This window comes from Brassica napus, chromosome C3 (genome assembly GCF_020379485.1).
Source record: "Brassica napus cultivar Da-Ae chromosome C3, Da-Ae, whole genome shotgun sequence".
Lineage (NCBI taxonomy): Eukaryota > Viridiplantae > Streptophyta > Magnoliopsida > Brassicales > Brassicaceae > Brassica > Brassica napus.
In genome coordinates, this window is record NC_063446.1 from 72,471,961 (window position 1) to 72,493,738 (window position 21,778).

Genomic DNA, 21,778 nt, shown 5'->3' on the forward strand with positions numbered 1-21,778 from the left:
CCTCGCGGCTCGTGTTCGTTCTCTCTCTTGTCAACTTCTTTTCTGTGTGGTAGATGCCACATAGTGATTTGAGTATAACGGGGGAGGTGTAAAAGAGCAGGTGCAGAATCTACATGCAATGTTGATGTATTATGCTCTGGTCATTTACTACAAAGTCGGGTAGGTTGGATCTTTTGCGATGATAATGGACATGTTAGATGTACATATCGCTCAGACTATCCAGTAAGAGAGTGGCTTTAAAAAACTTGGCCGAACCTAGTTTCTATCACGTAAATCTTAATTGTTTGTGATAGTGTGCGACATTTATTACCCGCAAAGACACATTGTTTGAAAACAAAGGTAAGACTCAATCATGGATTTTATGGAAGGCCAACTCTAGCCGGAAAATTTTGAAAAAAACAACTGGTTTACTCATTGGTTGGCAAACTTAACTCCCTTCTCGATGGAAGACTTTAGTTCTGGCTTCAGTGCTTCCAAGCCTTCCTTCTCAAAGTCCGAGAGTGGACCCAAATCAAGAACCTCCTCCACTCCGTTCTTCCCCAACCTCACCTGAATAATATCACACATTCTTCAGCTTGACTCATGAGACCGTAGAATGCACATTGATGCTAAGTTTAGAGGATTACCTTTGAGGCAAAGAAAGGAAGCTCAGTGATTGTGGACTGCACGTATGAGCATTCAACAACATCTGGAACTCCGTTGAGTCCCTTCAAGCATGCATCAGCGAATAGTGCTCCAGCATATCTGTGACAAGATTCAATAAATCAAAGAAGATCCAAGATTAATGACGAAAAGGGCAGCAGAACAATACTTACGCCATTGACAATGTAGCTGAACCTTTTCCTGCCTTCGCTTCCACGACTTCTGTACCTCCATCTTGGGTGCGCTTGGTGAGGGCGGTGAGCACATCACCTGACAAGTTAGCTTGAGGAGTGGCCTACATTGTTTACAAAATAGAATATGGCTTAGCCCAACAGAGCTAAACGCTGTAAGAAGTCAGAAGATTGAGAAAGAGAGGAAGTGAGAGGTAACCTGAGAGAAGAGTGGGAGGATCGTAACCCCAGCATGACCACCAATCACCGGAACATTAACTTCTGTAGAGACACAACAAGCATTCAAAATTTAAGACACAGGCTAAAATGAGAAGACACAACCCTTTAATACATGTAGACGAACCTGCAACAGGGACATTAGCCTTTCCAGCGTAGAAAGTCTTGGCCCTAACAACATCAAGAGTGGTAACACCAAACAACTTCTTTTCATCGTACATACCAGCCTTCTTGAAGATCTCAGCTGCAATTGGAACAGTGGAGTTCACAGGGTTGCTGATCATATTAACAAGCGCCTGATTCATCACGTAAAAGAGAGTAATAACTCCAAAGGTCAGTCATTCGATTAGAAAAAAATCAACAATCACCAAGGCTTACATGAGGGCAGTACTTGGCGATGGCAGAGCAAAGGTTCTTGACAATGCCAGCATTGATGTTGAAAAGATCATCACGGGTCATACCAGGCTTCCTGGGGACACCAGCTGGAATGATAACGAGGTCAGCTCCTTCAAGAGCTTTCGCCAACTCATCATCTCCCATGTATCCAACAACCTATACAATACACAAGTGAATGAACAAACTATATCAATATAAAGCCTTAGAATATAATAAAGGCACAAGTGACTAAATCTAAGCCAGGATCTAGTAGGTTTACCTGAGATCTGGTGTTGATGTGACCGACATCAGCGGCGACTCCGGGCGTGTTGGCGATATCGTAGAGGGAGAGGCTTGAGACGAGGGGGTTGAGTTTCATGAGGAGAGCCAGAGGCTGGCCGATTCCACCGGCGGCTCCCAAGATGGCGACTTTTCGCTCGGGGACCGATCCGGATGAGAAGCTGCGGCGGAGAAGCGACTGCTTCGCCGAGGCGGAGGATCGGACAAGCGCGGATCTGAACATTTTGCAAGGAGAGAACTTGGCGAGACACTCGATGATGATGAGATATGTCTCGACTCTTTGCTTTTTAATGCGCTTCCACTTCCAGGGGTGTTTTTGTCTTTTTCAGAAAGGTTTTTTTTTTTTTTTGGTTAATTGCTGTGTAATAACAAAAACTGGGTTACTTGTTGTAATAAAAAGAAACTTTTAGGTTAATTTGGTTTTAAAGGAAATTATATCTATTTTAATTTGAACCTTATGGAAACATGATTATTACAAAATCAATCAGAAGCATAATTTGTTTCAAAGATTAATCTCTACTCAGAGTGTAAATTTAATATTTACTAATAACATGTTTAAAAACAAACCATCCTGTGCTACCGGCTATACTGTTCACTTAAATATAGAACTAAATTATAACCTTATGATTTCGAATGTTTAGCACAAAATATACAACGAATGGTATAGTTTCAATGATTTAATTAGAGATTTTAAGCAAAAACAAACTAAATTTACTAAATTCATTAAAAACGTCATCATCATCATCATCATCATCATCATCATCATCAAAAGTTAAGTCAACCCCAAACTGGTTGATTAAACACGCCAACTTTAAAGCGTGACCGGCTTTGTACTATTAGAATGTGAACATGATTACGTACGGTAACGACACATTCAACTACAAAGTCTACAACGAATAAATGATTTTAGCCATCGGTCTTTTCGTTCCTAGGCCTGAGACTTTTATCCGAGATCCGGATTCGATCTGGATCCGATCCAAAAATTCGAATATCCGGAGGAGTCGAATTCAGATCCGACTAGTAAAATGTTAGATCTGTCAAAGCCGGATCCGGATATCTTAATTTTTAAGTCCGGATATCCGGATCCGTAAGTTTTATTAGTAAATATTTCAAAAATAGTAATATATATATAAATTAATTTTATTTAATATATTTTCATTTTTATAATAATATATATAAATTTTATGTAAATTTTGTAATATTATACATAGAAATAATTAAAGACATTATATATATTTTTATTTTTAAATTATTGTTAATATTTTATATATATTAATATTATTTTTTATTTATTTAAAGATCCAAATCCGGATTCGGATATCCGCCGGATATTACAATTTTTAGAAAGATATCTGACACCCGGATATCCGAGAACCCCGGATCCGGATAAGGATAGTAAAATTATGGATCCGCCGGATAAAGATCTGAATCCAGATACCTTAAAATTGCACGGATACCTGATTCGTCCCAGACCTACCCACGCCTCCTCGGTCGCTCCGGAAAATCGCCAAATAAAAGAAAAAAAATAGTAAAACAAAGGGACGAAGTGGTCACAAGGTCAGTGTGAACGAATTGATTCCTAACAATGACACCCAAGACAAGTCTGTTTGTGGACACGAAGCAAGAGATTAGATCAAAGTCTTTGTCTTCAGAGAATAAATCAACCAAATTCTAGTAATATCACAAGCTATGAGATATGTACTTTTTACCCAAACAAACAAAAGGCATATCAAGAAAAAATGACAAAAAGAAATCTGACATAAAACCAAAACGCTATCATGGACAGTAATATGGTATTTGTCACAAAGAGAACTTAGATTTGTTATCATCTGAAGCAGATCTTTTTGTGTCAGACAATGGCTACGTAAGATTCACACTCTTGATCTAGATACCTCTATCATGTCTGGTTTTGGCATTATTATACAAATAGAGCTTCACAAGTCTCTGCTTTGAAATCTGGAAATGCAAAAAATACAATTGTCTACGCTTTGAAATCAGGAAAGGCAAAATACATTTTTCTCTAATATATCAAGCTGCTAAAGCAACACATGGTTCAGCACTTTTGAGATTAACCTATTAATCAACTAGTCATATAATTCATCAAGGCAACCATCTAGTGCTACTTTATTTACGTCAAGTAAAAGATTCTCCCCATATAGATGTCCTCAATAGATCACAGACAAGTTAGCCTAGAGTCAAATGTTCCACAATAGTCAAGGATGATGAGTAACCAGGAAACAAGGCAGAAGAAACAAATACACCAATATTATTGAAAACTCACTAATCTAACAAACCAAATCAATCTGCTAACTATTGTCTATGAAAGAAAAAATACAGGAAGACATCCTAGGCTAATCAGTCATAAAGCAACAAGGCATTCAGAGGCCAAGACACATTCAGTTAAAGTGCAGAGAGAAAGAGGTCAAAGCAGCAATACATTCATCAATCCAGAGATTTTAAAAGAGGTTGCAATCACGTTATATCATCACGAAGAGCATCTTCGCCCTCCCACAAAACTGATTCAAACATCCATTCCCAACTCAATTTGGTCATTAGCATTAACAAACAAGAGTTTCACTTGGAAAGAGAGATTAAACTTCAAGCAGAGAACATCAACTCCACAAGCAATGCATGGAGCAAATGAACACTGTGTTATAGAAATGAACTGATGGTGCTGATTGTAGATAGACTAACAGATTTTGATATTAATAATGGAATGCCAAAGCAGATGTCCCCAAAAAAAAAAGATATTTAAGCCTAAATTTACCCAAGTATTCACCAACAAATGCAAAAAAATCTATGCTAAAACCAGAGAAGAATACATCAAAACGCAAGGACCATGCAAACATCGACCTCGGCGGCATTCTATATGGACCACTTCCAGCACCAGGCACACCATAACCACCACCCATTGGTCCAGGCCCAGCAGCAACATCCTGACCCAATGGCTTCCCTTTCTTACCATCTATAGCCAACTTACACTGCAGCTTGATTCCATCAACCACCTTTATAGGATCATCAGCAAGTGCACCTTCAGAACTCTTATACACAAACAACGCAAAGCCTCTCTTGATTTACTCTTATAAGCGCAAGTAAATTAGGCTTGTCGAGGTGACTTTTATAAGGCCGATAAAATAAGATGTGGCCCATATAAGGCCCATTAGTTCTCCCTTATCCGTTTCTCCTCCCGCTCTCTCTCTCTCGGCGCACTCTTGAAGTGCGATCAAACTGAGAGGAGAAACTTCGTGCCGTTTTTTTTTTTAATCTCCCATTCATCTCCGTCGAGGAATGTTGCTACATTTGTGAGTGACTCAAGTGTTACTTGCTTTCCTCGAGCTTCTTCTTCTTCTTCTTCTTCGTATTATCATTTTGTGTGGTTTTGAAATTATATGCGAATAATCGATTCTTAATTTGCAAAGTACTGTGTTCCTTTTTGCAGAGGGGTAATGATGGAGATGAAATACCCAATTGGATGCGTGTGGTGTTTCCCAAATGCAGTTTATTTGAATCTCAAAGAACACATCATCTTCAGAACATCTAATTCGCTTGCTTCTTTGAATTCTATGAGACAATTGGAGTTGAAACCTGCTGCTACAGTACGGACATTTTACAATGTGAGTGAGATTCGTAGCAAGCCAAGACTTTTAAAGATGCAGGCTACGGAGAAAGATACTGCTGAAGCTGATAGGGAGGTGAGAGAAGAGGAAAGGAGAAGGAAGATTGGATTAGCTAACAAAGGAAAGGTTCCATGGAACAAAGGAATCAAACACACTCAAGGTTAGACTATACAATTAAGTCTTAACCTTTTTTTTTTTGTTTTTCTCTCTTTTGTGAAGTGATTGTTTGATCCATCAACCTCTTAAACAGACACTCGGAGACGAATCAAGCAGAGGACTATTGAAGCTTTGAGAAACCCCAAGGTGATGTTAAGTAAGACTCTTTCAGATCTGTTTTGTTTTCTAGACGTTAAGATGAGGAAACCCGTATGGCAGAGTTATAACTCTTTACCATCTTTTTTTCAGGTTCGGGATAAGATGTCTGAGCATCAACAACCTCACAGGTGAGAGAGTACCTTCATTGTTTAACTGTTTTTAAGTGTAGATAAGATACACCACTGAGTTTGTCTCTTTGCAGTGATGAAACCAAGGAGAAGATCAGAGCTTCAATGAAACAAATTTGGGCTGAAAGGTCAAGATCCAAGAGATTAAAGGAGAAGTTTACTTCACTGTGGTCAGAGAGCATTGCAGAAGCTGCAAGGAGAGGAGGAAGTGGCGAGGTGGAACTCGATTGGGACAGCTACGATAAAGCAAAACAAGAGATTTCATCTGAAGAGAAAGCTAGAACAAAGGAACAAAACAAGATGAGAGCAGAAGAAGCCAAGACAGAGAAGAAGATGAGGAGAGTTGTAGAAAGAAAGAAAGAAGGGAAAGAGAGAGACCAGAGAGGAGGAAAGACTCGAAAACCACAACAGAACAAGGAGAGTGCAACTACTGCCTCACGTTCTAAACTGAAGAAGAGACTCACAAAGGTAAAAAGAAAAACTATTCTTTCGGCGTTTCAGACAAAACAAGAAACTAATACTCTGGTTTGAATAAATGTCTTTGTCAGATTCACAAGAAGAAAACAAGTCTTGGTAAAATTGCTGTTGGGAAGGATAGGGTGGTTTCAGTTGCAGCCAAGCTGGAGAAATTGGACTTGGAACTGATAATGAAGGAGAGAACAAGAGGAGATATCTCGCTTGCTGATCAGATCCAAGCTGCCAAGAACCAACGAGGAAATGATTTTTCATCAAGATTTGGTCTTTTTGCCATGAAATCAATGGATTTTGATTGACTCTTTTCAACTCATAGTTTATAGAGCTACTACCCCTTTTACATCTTGTTCCACTAAATACTGATATAAGACTTCAAAGATATAATAGAGAGACCAATTATTAATAGAATGAGTGACAACTGAGACAGACCACTGACCACAATAGTATCAGCTCCAATACATGAATGCTTAAGCTACTCAACCATGGTACATTGGTACTGGACCCTATTGTGCGGGCAAGGCTGCTGCTGCATCTCACTACCCTGACCTTGTTGTTTGTTAACCATTCTGCTGGTAGTTTCCAGACCAATGTTCGGTGATGTACTCCCTGATAGTTCTGACCCGTGTTTGGCAGTGGAGGAGGTCCTCACATGGGTTGTTGCCCATGTGAGGCGGAGCAGGGTCTCCCATACCCTTGTTTGGTGGCGGACCTCAATTATAAGAGCTTGTCTTGGTATATATCCTCTAAGGTTCGCACTTCGCGTGGTGTCAGTCCCTGCTTCTATCCGAGTTGTGATGCCTGTCATTGCGACTGTTTACTCCACAATGAAAGCTTCTCCTGAAAAGAGTCATCCAGACCCTTAAACTTCCAAGTAGAAAACAGATATTGATGTACTTATCAAAATTCAGCTATCAATAACGCATATTGTGACTGACTACAATGCGCACACCTGAAGGAATACAAAATCCGGTACTATTTTATATTTTTAAAAAAATTGAGGGGCAGATTAGGTAAGAACATAAAGATTAACCTAATTATTAGTGTCTATTTTTGATTAAAAGTCCTAAGTTTTGTGATTAGCGAGGTTTATTAGGAGACTATTCCTTATCACAGCCAAAATCCTCGTACTCAAACCCTCCAAGTGGCTCAGAGGTATTCGAAAGCATAGTGAAATTTATAGGTATGTAACCACCAAACTGAGTTTCTCTTTTTTAGAAAATTTTTAAAAATAAACAAATGAAATTAGCTAAAACAAGTTCACCAACAAGACGAACGTTTTACAGTCAAGTTTTCTGCTCACCCGTATTTGAGAATCTCCACAAGAAACCAATCTCTTTACTCTCTTTTTTCTTGTTTGTTCTTGTTAAACAAGAAACAATCTCTTTTTAACTAAATTATTTTCTTGTACCTCTTCACAATTAAAAAATCCCAATTTAAGAAAAAGACAAAATGTTAATAATTTTATTAGATATTTAAAATACATAAGGCAGTACATCTCAGGGCATTTTTTTAAGAAACAAATGTTTACTAATCTTTCTAAGCTTGGAATAATAAATATCTTTGATTTTTTTGGGTCTCAATCAATGCTTTTCAGGTTTTCATGGAAAGCAACAAGAGAACGCTATAAAAGTCTCAAGCTTTCAAAATGTTTGAATACTACGAAAGCAGGTTCCTTAAAGTTTGGTGTGTTAGTTCATCTTCTCTACCATTTATTCTTCACTTAATCTTCCACACTTTGATCATTTTATTTGATTTCTCTTATCTCTCAAAGCTTGATGCCTTCTTTCTCCCTCTTTCTTTCTTAGATGGAGTTACCGGTGAAAGCTCCCGTTTCCGGTGGCCGGAAAATCTCTTACAAACTAGAAACCAAGAATCTATCGTATAGATTATATGGAAAGACTTCAAAATTTTCAAATTTATGTGGCTTGTTGAATGAAAAGGAAGAAAAGGTTATCTTGAAGGATGTTTCTTGTGATGCAAGGTCCGGGGAGATCACTGCCATCGCAGGTCCTAGTGGAGCAGGGAAGACAACTTTACTAGAGATACTAGCTGGAAAGGTATCCCAGGGGGAAGATTCAGGGCAAGTGCTTGTCAATGGGAGGCCTATGGATGGTCCTGAGTACAGGAGGGTTTCAGGGTTTGTACCACAAGAAGATGCTCTGTTTCCGTTTCTTACGGTGCAAGAAACACTGACGTACAGCGCACTCCTGAGGCTGAAGACGAACAGGAAAGAGGCGGAGGCCAAGGTGAAGAAGCTGATGGAAGAGCTCGGTCTTGAACATGTAGCGGATTCGAGGATCGGGGAAGGATCAAGATCTGGGATCTCTGGAGGTGAGAGAAGAAGGGTTTCTATTGGAGTTGAGCTTGTTCATGACCCTAATGTTATACTGATTGATGAGCCAACCTCTGGTTTGGACTCAGCTTCGGCTCTTCAAGTTGTGATGCTTCTCAAAGACATGACAATCAAACAAGGTAAAACCATTGTCCTGACGATTCACCAGCCCGGTTTTCGCATTCTCGAGCAGATAAACCGGATCGTGTTGCTGTCTAGTGGACTGGTTGTTCAGAACGGATCGGTTAATAGCCTTTATCAGAAGATCAAGTTCTCTGGTCACCAGATTCCTCGTCGTGTGAATGTCTTGGAGTACGCTATTGATATTGCAGGGAGTCTTGAACCGGTCATGACACAGAGCTGCAGAGAGATCTCGTGTTACGGTCATGGCAAAACATGGAAGAGTAATAACGCAGGAAGAGAGTTTCATCAGTCTGACTCTCACAGCAACTCGGTGTTAGAGGAGGTGCAGATACTTGGGCAAAGATCTTGCAAGAACATCTTCAGAACCAAGCAACTGTTCACAACCAGAGCTTTACAAGCCTCCATAGCCGGTCTAATACTCGGTTCCATTTACCTGAACGTTGGAAACCAAAAGCAAGAAGGGAGAGTCTTGCGAACCGGGTTTTTCGCCTTTACCCTCACTTTCCTACTCTCTTCCACAACAGAGGGACTTCCAATATTCTTGCAAGACCGGAGGATCCTTATGAGAGAGACATCAAGAAGGGCTTACAGAGTTCTGTCTTATGTTTTAGCAGATACCCTCATCTTCATCCCCTTCCTGTTGATCATAAGCATGCTCTTTGCTACACCGGTTTACTGGCTGGTCGGTCTCAGAAGAGAGCTAGATGGGTTCCTCTACTTCTCGTTGGTGATCTGGATCGTTCTGCTAATGTCAAACTCCTTTGTTGCATGTTTCAGTGCTCTTGTCCCAAACTTCATCATGGGGACATCAGTGATCTCAGGTCTCATGGGATCTTTTTTCCTCTTCTCTGGCTATTTCATCGCAAAGGACAGGATCCCGGTTTACTGGGAGTTCATGCATTATCTCAGCCTCTTCAAGTATCCATTCGAATGCCTGATGATCAACGAGTATAGAGGAGACGTGTTCTTAAAGGAACAAGACCTGGAGGAGTCTCAGAAATGGAGCAACCTTGGAATCATGGCAAGTTTCATCGTTGGGTACAGAGTCCTTGGGTTCTTCATCTTGTGGTATAGATGTTGCAGAACAAAAAGCTAGGTTAATAACATCATTTCTGCAGCTATATAATTCAATTTGTTTCAATTTGTTTTGTGATTTAAATATAACAGAGTAACCTCTTTTATTTATAAAGACATTATTAAGCATCACACTCACCACAAAGGTCTACTCATATAGATAACTTGATACTAAAGCCTTTTATCTTATTAAAGTTACTCTTACCTCGTTGAGTTTACACAAGTGTTGCCTTTGCGAGCTGAAGTCCTTTCTCACGCCCATAAAACTTCTCTACAATTGCGAGTGCAAACTCCAAAGAGGTTCCTGGACCCCTGCTCGTTATGAGATTTCCATCAACTAAGACTCTATGCTCGATGTGACTCTGGTCCGAGAGTTTGTTGCACATTGCTGGAAACGCTGTCGCCTTCTTGCCCTATACAAACATCCATAAAATTGAAATAAGATAATGATCCTATGCATCTGAGTCTCTACTATTAGCGAACAATGTGTGTGCTATTGTGGTGTCTCTCTCGCTTTGCTTGTACCTTGAGTAAACCATGTGGCTCGAATACCAGAGCAGGAGAGGCACAAATTGCTCCATATGGTTTGTTTGATTCCGCTTGCTTCTTTAACATATTCACTAGCTTCTCCGAACTTGCAAATGCTTCAGCACCACCGAGACCACCCTGTGAATTAAAAGAAGTTCATCATGTTGGTTGACATTATATTCTTTCGGTCTTTGAAGAAGTTAGCACTCACAGGCAACACAATCAGATCGTATGAATTCTTTTCAGCCTCATCGAGAAGCACATCTGCAACAAGCTTGACTTTACGAGATGCTACCACTTCCAAGCTGTTACCAAGCGCAGCAACGACGACATTTGCTTTTGCCCGCCTCAGGAAATCAATGATAGCAACAGCTTCCATTTCCTCCGAGCCATCTGCAATGGGTACAAGAATCTGAAAAGGAAAACCAATGAGTCTCAGTACGTTCATCAGAAAAGAATGTTGAATAAAACAGATACATGCGTTCATCAGAAAAGGTGTGAGCAGTTTTGCCCGTCAAATTTTTTCGTTTTGATACTCATCATATAGAAAACTGAAGTAGCATAATCGAATTAACCATCAAACTAGACCTCTTTTGTAAATGGTAAGGGTGACAACCAAGTGACTATCGGCTATTGAAAGTTACCTGTGGGGTGCTGTCAAACGACCAGTTCATTTGGTTAAGTTCGGTAATGGTGTACTCATCACCAGGGTTGGGACGCATCACCTGATGTCAAAACAGAAAGAAGAGGGTGTAAGAGGATACCATAAAACAACTACTATACTACCAAAGAATAGTTTTTTTCCTTGTGGAAATAAGTTTCTGTATCCTATAGCTTTCAATTGCATGTAATCTCTCAAGAACAGTCAATGGTCATAGGGCAGAAGAACTAATGCTGGAAACTTCAGACTCTTACAGACCTCAGAGTCAAGTTGCAGCTCTAACATTAGCAGAATTGTATCACAAGTACATCAAATTATACACAGCTACTTAAACTATCCCTCCTTAGATTAATCTTACCAACAACAAAAATGGTCGCTAAGATCTGCCATTTCCCAATATGTGGAGTTCAAGTGAGGCTTGATAGAACAAGGGACATACCAAGGGTGCAGAGACCTCAGCAGCTTTCTCTTTCCCAAACAGCTGCTCCACAAGCGTGACAGAGAACTCCATGGTGGTTCCAGGCCCTCTACTAGTCACTATCCTCCCATCTACTTCCACTCTTGACTCAACAGCTTTTCCACAGGTTACTCCTAACTTCTCCATAAAAACCGGGTAACATGTCGCCTACAAGTGACACACATGTGATTCACACACCAAATACAAACTCCAAACAAAAAAATAAAAGCTCTTGGATACTAATCACTGCATACATACCTTTTTACCCTCTAGTAAACCCCAAGTAGCAAGCGCCAACGCAGGAGAACAACAGATAGCAGCGTTGAGTCGTCCATCAGCATCTTGTTTCTTTACCATATTCTCTAAAGGTTTACAGTTCTTAAGAGTCTCTCCCCCAGGAAGCCCTCCCTTCACCAACCACATCATAAGAAAGAAAATTACTTATCAAATTCTAAATCACATCATAATCAAAATATGAAACTGATAAAAGCAATCATTCACATATACTAAAAGCATTCATATAAACCAGATTCAATGCATATAAACAGATTCGCTATTCAATCCAATCCCTAATTGTTCAGTTATGTGCTCAGAGACGTACGGGGAGCATAATAAGGTCGAAAACGGAGTCGTTAACATCAGAGAGAAGCGCATCGGCGACAATCTTGATTCCATGGCACGCACCAACGCCGACCTGATTCTCGACGGACGCCACCGTCACATCCGCCCCGCCTCGCCGCAGCACATCGATCATCACCACCGCTTCAAACGGCTCCGTACCATGCGCAACGGGAATCAAAACCTAAAACGGACGAACGAAACAGTAATCAGTTACGGGATCGATAAGCATTTGAAAAAGTCGATAACAGATCTTCTTACTCGCTTAGCAGGTGAAGCCATAGTCGCGGAGACAGAGAAGGATCGAGAAGTTCGTCTCGAAGTTGAGCGATGGAGTCTAGTGCTAGAGAATCGAGTGGCAGTGATTGGGTTTATACAGTGAAACGCCATTGACGACTTTTTTTTTTTTCCTCTAAAGGAGTTTGATGAAAGAGAAGCAGCGAAACGAGCATTATCGTGACGTGTTTAATGATCATTGGTGCGATGTGACAATGAGGCCGTTGTTGTTTACACGTCATCGTACTGATAGGAAAAAAAAAAAATTGTTATGGAGAAATCGTTGGCTAAGGAGCGAACAACGAGGCCGTTGGTACGATGTGACAACGAGGCCGTACGATGTTTACAAAAAAAAATTTAATTAATAAGTGTAAATCAAGTTTTGGTGAATATTTATGTGTATGGATCCAGAGGCTGAACGTCCTGATATGTACTTGCAAGAGTTGCCGATAAGGCTTATCACAATATACACTATCACAACACTCCTCTAGTGGGAGCATGCGGATTATAAATGCCCAACTTGGACATAAAATTTGTAAACTGAAACTTCCCCAACGCCTTCGTTAAAACATCTGCAAACTGTTCCTTAGTCCCAATATAAGCCGCCGTGATTAGTCATGCCTTGAGTGCAGCTCGAACCCGATGGCAATTGATCTCTACATGCTTAGTCCATTTGTGGAACACATGATTAGAGGCAATATACAAGGCTGACTTACTGTCACCAAAATAACCGAGCTAGAGTTCTTGGCCGGAAACCCAAGTCAGTTAGTAGCTGTTTTAACCATCTAATCTCTCGTGTGGCAATAGACATCGCTCGATACTCTGCTTCAGCTGAGGAGTGAGACACCACATTCTACTTCTTAGTCTTCCAAAACACGGGTGATCCTCCTATCATTGCTACGTACGCAGTTAAAGAACGCCTTGTAAGTGGACAAGCCGCCCAATCAGCATCACAGTAAATGGACAGTTGCAAATCGTTCTTGGACATGAGCAAGATACCATGTCCAGCAGTACCCTTGAACGAAACAGCAATCGGTTATAGGATCGATAAGTATTTGAATATATATATTGAATAAAGAATTTTGGGAGAAAATGTAAGTTCTATATATATTGATTTTTAATTTCGTGAAGTACATGTATTGATTATTGTCTAATTTTGGGCATACTTAATATTAGAGAAAAATTGAAAACCAATAAGAAATTTTATGAATATACATATAAATATTTTTAAAAAGAAAAACAATAACATATAACCCCATATATAACCAATTACTAGAACTTGATCTGCGCTTCCGCGCGGTTAATGTTTGATTTAACTTGTGTTCAACGTAAACTTATAAGCCTCTAGTTTTATAAAAAAGTCTCATGTATATTTTTTTATGTTTTGTAATTTACATATAGAATATAATATATTATTTTATAATATTGATGTTTGATAATATATTTTTTATTTGTACATAATATTATATTATAAATTTTATAACTTGATGCAATTTGATGTAATTTGATGTAATATAGGAAAATGTCATCTCCCTTTATTACATGTGATTTAGTTAATATTTGTACAGTATTAATAATGGTCAATATATGAATATCGATTTGGTTAGCTAAGCTTTGAAATTGTAATTAATTAATTTAAATTGATTTTAAATGCAGTGACAAAATCTGTAAATAAAAATATACAAAAAAAAGTACTTAATTTATTGTAAATGCAAAGGCTAAATGTGTAAATAAAAGAAAATTCTTAAAATATTGTTATCCATGTTTCCAAACAATTCTCATTTTTACTATTATTTATGTTTTCAAACAATATCAAAATGTACTTTAGTTTTAATAATATAGATATAACGTATTGTTATTCATGAATTTATGTACGGTGAAAGAAGACACACAAGAAAAAACACGTCTCCTCTCCTATTCTCTGCGAAGTCAAAGAACAGAGATCCCCCATACGTTCAAGATTCTATTGCCATATAGAATCATGAAAATGTATTTCACCTTAATTTCACTATTTACTACATTCATGCAATGTCTTTATTCAAACTCATTTAGCTATATGAGGAGAATCTCTTGCAATCACTCTCCACTCAAAGCTTTTCTTGAAGAACGAGTAGAAGGCAGAATAGTAGTAGATCAGATTATTTAAACTTTAACGAATTTTTTAATTTTCAGCATTTAATGTTGTTCCCCTTTTTAATTTGGTTCGGATTATTTAAGTTTTTCCAGATGTTTTAAGTACCAGTGTTTAATGTTTTTTTCTCAAGTACTCCGCCATTTTTAAATTTAGTCTCTAATCTTATATTTAAGAAAAAGAAACTGCGAAAAAGAAGAACAAGAAGCATTGAAGCGTGGATGATTAAAAAAGAAGAAGCTGCCAAGAAGAAGGATGAATAAAAAGATCCAGAGCTTGCCGCATGGTTTGCCGCTGAGATGATCAAAGAAGAAGAAGCTACGAAGAACAAGAACCATGAAGTAAATGATGCTCATGGAAAATTGGAGGAAGAAGATGATGCCCAACATGAGAATCGGAGGAAGAAGATGATCCTCCGCTGAACGAACCAAAAGAATTGGAGGAAGAGTTAAGCTTATGTCAGATTAAGTGATGTCATGATGAGAATTAATGATTGAATTCGTGTCGGGTGCTTTCAGCCTAAGTTGAGTTAAGAAAGAAGATGGGAGAAAAGAGCTTCCAAGGACACAGTATAGTGACACAGTGGCAAAAGTTGACGAGGAAGTGAAAAGTTCTGAAACGGGGACGAGCATCGGTGACGGGGTGAAGAACGAGTAGAAGGCTGAGTAGTAGTAGATCGGATTATTTTAAGCTTCATCAGATATTTTAATTATCAGCATTAAATGTTGTTTCCCTTTTTTAATTTGATTCGGATTACTTAAGTTTTCTCAGATGTTTTAAGTATCAGTGTTTAATGTTGTCACTACAAGAAAACATCGGTATTCTGACGGACATTCCGACGGAAAATGAAATCTTCGGAATTTCCCGAGGAATTTCCGAGGAAATTCTGAGGAAACCCAAAATTTGGGTTTCCTCGGAATTTCCTCGGAATATACCGACGGAATTCCGAGGAAACATCAATCCGTCGGAATATTCCGAGGAAATTCCGACGAACTAGTGATCGATCGATGCGTTTTTGGACATATACCCATCGATCGATCACATTGTTACGCTTTGGTCCATCTTAGTGATCGATCGATGCGTTTTTGGACATAAATACATCGATCGATCCGTTTATAAAAAAACATTCGAGATTTTGAAACCCCAAACACTAGTTCCTCAGAATTTCCTCGGAATATTCCGAGGAAATTCCGAGGAACACTTGATATCCTTGATCGATCGATGGGATAATCTCATCGATCGATCACATTGTTACGCTTTGGTCCATCTTAGTGATCGATCGATGCGTTTTTGGTCATAAATACATCGATCGATCCGTTTATAAAAAAACATTCGAGATTTTGAAACCCCAAACACTAGTTCCTCAGAATTTCCTCGGAATATTCCGAGGAAATTCCGAGGAACACTTGATATCCTTGATCGATCGATGGGATAATCTCATCGATCGATCACATTGTTACGCTTTGGTCCATCTTAGTGATCGATCGATGCGTTTTTGGACATAAATACATCGATCGATCCGTTTATAAAAAAACATTCGAGATTTTGAAACCCCAAACACTAGTTCCTCAGAATTTCCTCGGAATATTCCGAGGAAATTCCGAGGAACACTTGATATCTTTGATCGATCGATGGGATAATCTCATCGATCGATCACATTGTTACGCTTTGGTCCATCTTAGTGATCGATCGATGCGTTTTTGGACATAAATACATCGATCGATCCGTTTATAAAAAAACATTTGAGATTTTGAAACCCCAAACACTAGTTCCTCAGAATTTCCTCGGAATATTCCGACGGAATTCTGAGGAAGAAAAGGATTTCCTCGGAATTTCCTCGGAATATTCCGAGGAAATTCCGAGGAAATAGGGTTTTTAAACCGAAAACAACGTTTTGCGGTTTGAATAACACCTATATAACCCTTATTAAGTGTCTTACGTTCATTATGAAGTCAAAAATTTGTTCATTACCCTATAATAAACACTTTTCCGATTGTATGAACGAAATCCCCACAACATAAGAGAAACACTTATACACTTTAATGAACGGTAAAGGGAATACTTACAATTCGTTTTGAAATTTGTTATTTCATGGTTTATGCTCATCTATACAAAGAATCCTCAATGGTATGCATTACAATTGTATAAAAAAGTAAAATACGGCAAAAAAAATTGATGTTTTGAAACCCCAAACACTAGTTCCTCGGTATTTCCTCGGAATATTCCGAGGAAATTTCGAGGAACAATATAAATTAATAGAAATACATGCACATGATATTCTTTTTCCTCGAATTAATGAAAATATTCCGAGGAAATTCCGACGGATATTTAAGTGGCCGTCGGAATTTCCTCGGAATATTTTCATTTAACCGGGCAAACAAGCCGCCAAATATTTCGCGAAAATTGAAATTGAAAATACTGAGGGAATTCCGACGGAAAATATCCGTCAGACCCAAGGTTTTATAAGCTCGAACCGCATCTTCTTCCCCATTTCTCTCTTCTTCCCCATTTCTCTCTTCTTCCTCTCCGGCGATCTCTCTCTCCTTCCGGCGTTCTCCACCTTCTCTCGCGACGATCTCTCCGGTGAATCCTTTCCATTCCTTTACAAATCATGTAAGGACCTTATCCCACTCTCTTAGGTCCTATTTGTTAGGTTTTTAAGTAGATTTGATGATTTTAGAAGTTTTTTGATAGATTTTTGTTAGGGTGATTGGGTAGGATTGTGATTTGTTGTGTAATAGGTTTAGAATTTTGATTTGGTTGTGTTGAATTGATTTAGAACTTTTTTTATAAATTGTTTATTATTTTTGTATTTACAAAACGTTTATATAAATTCGATTTTACAAAACGTTTTTGTATATAAATTCGATTTTTGGATTTATAAAAGATGATTTCATATTTATAAAAATATTTATATTTATTAAAACTAATTTTGTATTTATAAAACATTTTTTTGATTTATAAACACTATTTTTTTATTTTTGTATTTATAAAAACTATTTTTAAATATAAAAAAACGTTCTTTGTATATAAATTCGTTTTTTGGATTTATAAAAGATGATTTCATATTTTAAAATTAATTTTGTATTTATAAAACATTTTTTGATTTATAAACATTATTTTATTATTTTTTGTATTTATAAATACTATTTTGTATTTATAAAAAGATGATTTCATATCTATTAAAATATTTATATTTATTAAAACTAATTTTGTATTTATAAAACATTTTTTTATTTATAAACACTATTTTATTATTTTTTGTATTGATAAAAACTATTTTGTATTTATAAAAAGATGATTTCATATTTATAAAAATATTTCTATTTATTAAAACTAATTTTGTATTTATAAAACATTTTTTTATTTATAAAAACTATTTTATTATTTTTTGTATTTTAAATATGTTTTCTATTTCAATTTTAATTTTATATTTTTGAATTTCAATTTAAAAAAATAAATTTATAATTTTTTTTTTGAATTTTGGAAATATTCCGAGGAAGTGTATCTCTCGGAATATTCCGACGACATATTCCTCGGAATATTCCGAGGAATTTCCAACGAAAAAAGTCCTCGGAATATTCCGAGGAAATTCATTTCCTCGGAATTCCGTCGGAAATTTCCGAGGGATTTCCGAGGAAAGATGAATTTCCGAAGAGTTATTTCCGAGGACTTTTTTCTTCGGTATGTCGTCGGAATAGCGTTATTCCGACGACATACCGACGATTTTTTCCCTCAGTATGCCGCTGTTTTCTTGTAGTGTGTTTTTCTTTCAAGTACTCCGCCATTTTTTGTTTGGTCTCTAATCTTTTATTTAAGAGAAGAAAAAACTGCGAAGAAGAAGAAGCATTGAGGCGTGGATGATGAAAGAAGAAGAAGATGATAAGAAGAAGCAAGAAGAAGAAGATGATGAGCTTGCCGCATGGTTTGCAGCTGAAATGATCAAAGAAGAAGAAGTTTCGAAGAACAAGAACCAGGAAGTAGATGATGCTCAGGAAGAATTGGAGGCAAAAGATGATGCTCAGCAAAAAGAAGATCATGCTTAGAAAGAGAATCAGAGGAAGAAGATGATCCTCCTTTGAACGAATCAAGAGAATTAGAGGAAGCGTTAGGAGTTTATGTCAGATTCAGTGATGTCATGAAGACTAAAATTCCAAGAAAAAGAGAAGATAGAAAGATAATTTTTCTTTATGAGACAAAATTTTGGAGAACATGCGCATACTATGCATCCAAAGCTATTGGGAACTTTTCGCCTGAGAGTAGAAGGAGAACAAATTCTTTTTCAGACAGAACTGTCTATGCTAGTTTCACTAGCTCGGTTTAAATGGAAAAAAAATTCGTGATTAAATTCCTGTCAGATGCTTTCAATCTAAGGTTGATTAAGGAAGAAGAAGGGAGAAATAAACTTGCAAGGACACATTATAGTGACGCAGTGGCAAAAGTTGACGAGGAGGTGAAGAGCTCCAACACAAAGACGAGCGTCCGTGACAGGGTGAAGAACTTGTAGAAGACGGAGTAGTAGTAGATTGGATTATTTAAACTTTATCAGATGTTTTAATTTCCAGCATTTAATGTTGTTCCTCTTTTTTAATTTGGTTCTGATTATTTAAGTTTTTTTCGGATGTTTTAAGAATAGTGTTTAATGTTGTTTTTCTTTCAAGTATTCCGCAATTTTTTAATTTAGTCTCTAATCTTATATTTAAGAAAAAGAAGCTGCGAAGAAAAAGAAGAAGACGCATTGAAGCGTGGATGATTAAAGAATAAGAAGCTGCCAAGAAGAAGCATGAATAAGAAGATGTAGTGCTTGCCGCTTGGTTTTCCGCTGAGATGATCAAAAAAGAAGAAGGTGCGAAGAACAAGAACTATGAAGTAAATGATGCTCAGTGAGAACTGGAGGAAGAAGATGATCCTCCGATGAACGAACAAGGAGAATTGGAAGAAGCGTTAGAGTTTATGTCAGATTAAATGATGTCATGAGGAGAATTTATGATTGAATTCTTGTCGGATGCTTTCAGCCTCAGGTGGGTTAAGGAAGAGGATAGAAGAAAGGATCTTGCAATGATACAATATGGTGACGTGGCAGAAGTTGATGAGGAAGTTAAAAGCTCCAACACGGAGACGAGCGTAGTAGAAGGCGAAGTAGTAGTAGATCAGATTATTTAAGCTTCATCGGATGTATTAATTATCAGCATTTAATGTTGTTCCCCTTTTTTAATTTGATTCGAATTACTTAAGTTTTCTCGGATGTTTTAAGTATCAGTGTTTAATGTTGTTTTTCTTTTAAGTTCTCCACCATTTTTTGTTTGGTCTCTAATCTTATATTTAAGAGAAGAAGAAGTTGTGAAGAAGAAGAAGAAGAAGCATTGAGGCGTGGATGATTAAAGAAGAAAAAGCAGCTAAAAAAGAACAAGAAAAAGATGCTGAGCTTGCCGCATGGTTTGTCGCTGAGATTATCAAAGAAGAAGAAGCTACGAAGAATGAGGACCAGGAAGTAAATGATGCTCAGGGGGAATTGGAGGAAGAAGATAATGCTCAGTAGGAGAATCGGATGAAGAAGATGATCTTCCACCGAACGAAACAGGAGAATTAGAGGAAGCATTACAGTTTATATTAGTTTCAGTGATGTCATGACGAGAATTCATGATTAAATTCTTGTCGGATGCTTTCATCCTAAGGTGGGTTAAGGAAGATGATTGATGAAAGGAGCTTGCAAGGACACTATATAGTAACGCAGTGGCAGAAATTGTTAAGGAAGTCAAAAGCTCTGACACGAAGACGAACGTCAGTGACAGAGTGAAGAACGAGAAGAAAGAGTAGTAGTCGTAGATCGGATTATTTAAGCTTTATCAGATGTTTTAATTATGAGCATTTAATGTTATTCCCCTTTTTTAATTTAATTATGATTACTTAAGTTTTTTCTAATGTTTTTGAGGCAAAGTTTTGGAGAACATGTGCATATTATACATCTAAAGTCATTGGGAACTTGTCGTCTGAGAGTAGAAGGGGAACATATTTTTTTCTGATAGAACTGCTTATGCTAGTTTCACTAGCTCGGTTTCAACGGGAAGAGAATTCGTGATTGAATTCTTGTCGGATGCTTTCATGCTAAGGTGGGTTAAGGAAGAGGATGGGAGAACGGAGCTTGCAATGTGGCACAGTATAGTGATGCAGTCACAGAAGTTGACGAGGAGGTAAAGTGCTCCGAGATCGAGTAGAAGGCGGAGTAGTAGTAGATCGGATTATTTAATCTTCATCGGATGTTTTAATTATCAGAATTAAATGTTGTTCCCCTTTTTGAATTTGGTTCGGATTAGTTAAGTTTTCTCGGATGTTTTGAGGCGCATAAAGCAGCTGAGATGATAAAAAAAAAGAAGCTCAGTAGAAAGAAAATGATGCTCAGTTGAACGAACGAGGAGAAACGGAAGAAGAAGATGATCCTCCGCTGAACGAACCATGAGAGTTTGAGGAAGCGTCATGATTTTATGTTAGATTTATTGATGTCATGAAGACTAAGTTCCAAGAAAAAGAGATGATAGAAAGGAAATTTCTCTTTATGAGGCATCATTTTGGAGAACATGTGCATACCATGTATCCAAAGTCATTGGGAACTTCTCGCCTGAGAGTAGAAAGGGAACAATTTTTTTTCTTATCAAAACTGTCTATGCTAGTTTCACTAGCTCGGTTTCGACGGGAATATAATTTGTGATTGAATTATTGTTGGATGCTTTCATCTTAAGGTGGGTTAAGGAAGAACATGAGAGAAATAAGCTTGCAAAGACACAGTATAGTGACGCAGTGACAGAAGTTGAGGACGAGGTGAAGAGCTCCAGGAGCGAGTAGAAGACAAAGGAATACTAGATCGGATTATTTAAACTTTTTTGGATGTTTTAATTATCAGCATTTAATATTGTTCTCCTTTTTTAATTTGGTTTTGATTTTTAAGTTTTTCGATGTTTTGAGGCATGGAAAGCAGCTGAGATAATAAAAGTAGAAGTTCAGCAGGAAGAAGATAACGCTCAGCCGAACGAACCAGGAGAATCGGAGGAAGAAGATGATCCTCCACTGAACGAACCAGGAGAATTGGAGGAAGCGTTAAAATTTTATGTCAGATTCAATGATGTCATGAAGATTAAAGTTTAAAGAAAAAGAGAAGATAAAAAGAAATTTCTCTTTATGAGGCAAAGTTTTGGAGAACATGTGCATACTTTGCATTCAACAGTCATTGGGAACTTCCCGCCTGAGAGTAGAAGGGGAACATATTCTTTTTCTGGCAGAGCTGTTTATGCTAGTTTCACTAGC

At 37.7% G+C, this 21,778-nt stretch overlaps 4 protein-coding genes across 4 annotated transcripts; 2 read left to right on the top strand and 2 right to left on the bottom strand.

Annotated features, from left to right (window-relative positions):
- Positions 1-280: 280 nt before the first annotated feature.
- On the bottom strand, positions 281-1,996 carry LOC106435055 (malate dehydrogenase 1, mitochondrial-like). Its single transcript, XM_048750586.1, has 7 exons — positions 1,705-1,996; positions 1,428-1,601; positions 1,177-1,345; positions 1,033-1,094; positions 816-937; positions 627-744; positions 281-549 (listed from the first exon to the last, which is right to left on the bottom strand). The coding sequence occupies exons 1-7, from the start codon at positions 1,945-1,947 to the stop codon at positions 412-414; spliced, it is 1,026 nt and encodes a 341-aa protein (XP_048606543.1). The 5' UTR covers positions 1,948-1,996; the 3' UTR covers positions 281-411.
- A 2,921-nt stretch (positions 1,997-4,917) lies between these two features.
- Positions 4,918-6,676, top strand: LOC106435041 (translation initiation factor IF-2-like). Its single transcript, XM_048750587.1, has 6 exons — positions 4,918-5,026; positions 5,164-5,501; positions 5,592-5,644; positions 5,747-5,784; positions 5,859-6,252; positions 6,333-6,676. Exons 1-6 carry the CDS (start codon positions 5,013-5,015, stop codon positions 6,555-6,557), a joined length of 1,062 nt encoding a protein of 353 aa, XP_048606544.1. The 5' UTR covers positions 4,918-5,012; the 3' UTR covers positions 6,558-6,676.
- Positions 6,677-7,686: 1,010 nt separating this feature from the next.
- On the top strand, positions 7,687-10,098 carry LOC106435053 (ABC transporter G family member 10). The gene has a single exon (XM_013875905.3). It carries the CDS (start codon positions 8,064-8,066, stop codon positions 9,828-9,830), a length of 1,767 nt encoding a protein of 588 aa, XP_013731359.2. The 5' UTR covers positions 7,687-8,063; the 3' UTR covers positions 9,831-10,098.
- LOC106435054 (protein DJ-1 homolog B-like) lies at positions 9,896-12,561 on the bottom strand. Its single transcript, XM_013875906.3, has 8 exons — positions 12,334-12,561; positions 12,056-12,256; positions 11,713-11,862; positions 11,437-11,622; positions 10,981-11,061; positions 10,548-10,748; positions 10,334-10,474; positions 9,896-10,221 (listed from the first exon to the last, which is right to left on the bottom strand). Exons 1-8 carry the CDS (start codon positions 12,460-12,462, stop codon positions 10,024-10,026), a joined length of 1,287 nt encoding a protein of 428 aa, XP_013731360.2. The 5' UTR covers positions 12,463-12,561; the 3' UTR covers positions 9,896-10,023.
- Positions 12,562-21,778: the final 9,217 nt, after the last annotated feature.

What these genes read in the sequence shown, in the direction of transcription:
- LOC106435055 (XM_048750586.1), bottom strand. Translation starts at nt 1,947, where the DNA reads ATGTTCAGATCCGCGCTTGTCCGATCCTCCGCCTCGGCGAAGCAGTCG. An exon ending in GGCTAATGTCCCTGTTGCAG is followed by an intron (nt 1,095 to 1,176) that starts GTTCGTCTACAT and finishes GTGTCTCTACAG; the next exon opens with AAGTTAATGTTCCGGTGATT. An exon ending in TTCCTTTCTTTGCCTCAAAG is followed by an intron (nt 550 to 626) that starts GTAATCCTCTAA and finishes GATATTATTCAG; the next exon opens with GTGAGGTTGGGGAAGAACGG.
- LOC106435054 (XM_013875906.3), bottom strand. Translation starts at nt 12,462, where the DNA reads ATGGCGTTTCACTGTATAAACCCAATCACTGCCACTCGATTCTCTAGC. An exon ending in GTTTACTAGAGGGTAAAAAG is followed by an intron (nt 11,623 to 11,712) that starts GTATGTATGCAG and finishes TGTCACTTGTAG; the next exon opens with GCGACATGTTACCCGGTTTT. An exon ending in CTGAGGTCTCTGCACCCTTG is followed by an intron (nt 11,062 to 11,436) that starts GTATGTCCCTTG and finishes TTTTGACATCAG; the next exon opens with GTGATGCGTCCCAACCCTGG.
- LOC106435041 (XM_048750587.1), top strand. An exon ending in AAGCTTTGAGAAACCCCAAG is followed by an intron (nt 5,645 to 5,746) that starts GTGATGTTAAGT and finishes TCTTTTTTTCAG; the next exon opens with GTTCGGGATAAGATGTCTGA. An exon ending in TGAAGAAGAGACTCACAAAG is followed by an intron (nt 6,253 to 6,332) that starts GTAAAAAGAAAA and finishes TGTCTTTGTCAG; the next exon opens with ATTCACAAGAAGAAAACAAG.
- LOC106435053 (XM_013875905.3), top strand. Translation starts at nt 8,064, where the DNA reads ATGGAGTTACCGGTGAAAGCTCCCGTTTCCGGTGGCCGGAAAATCTCT.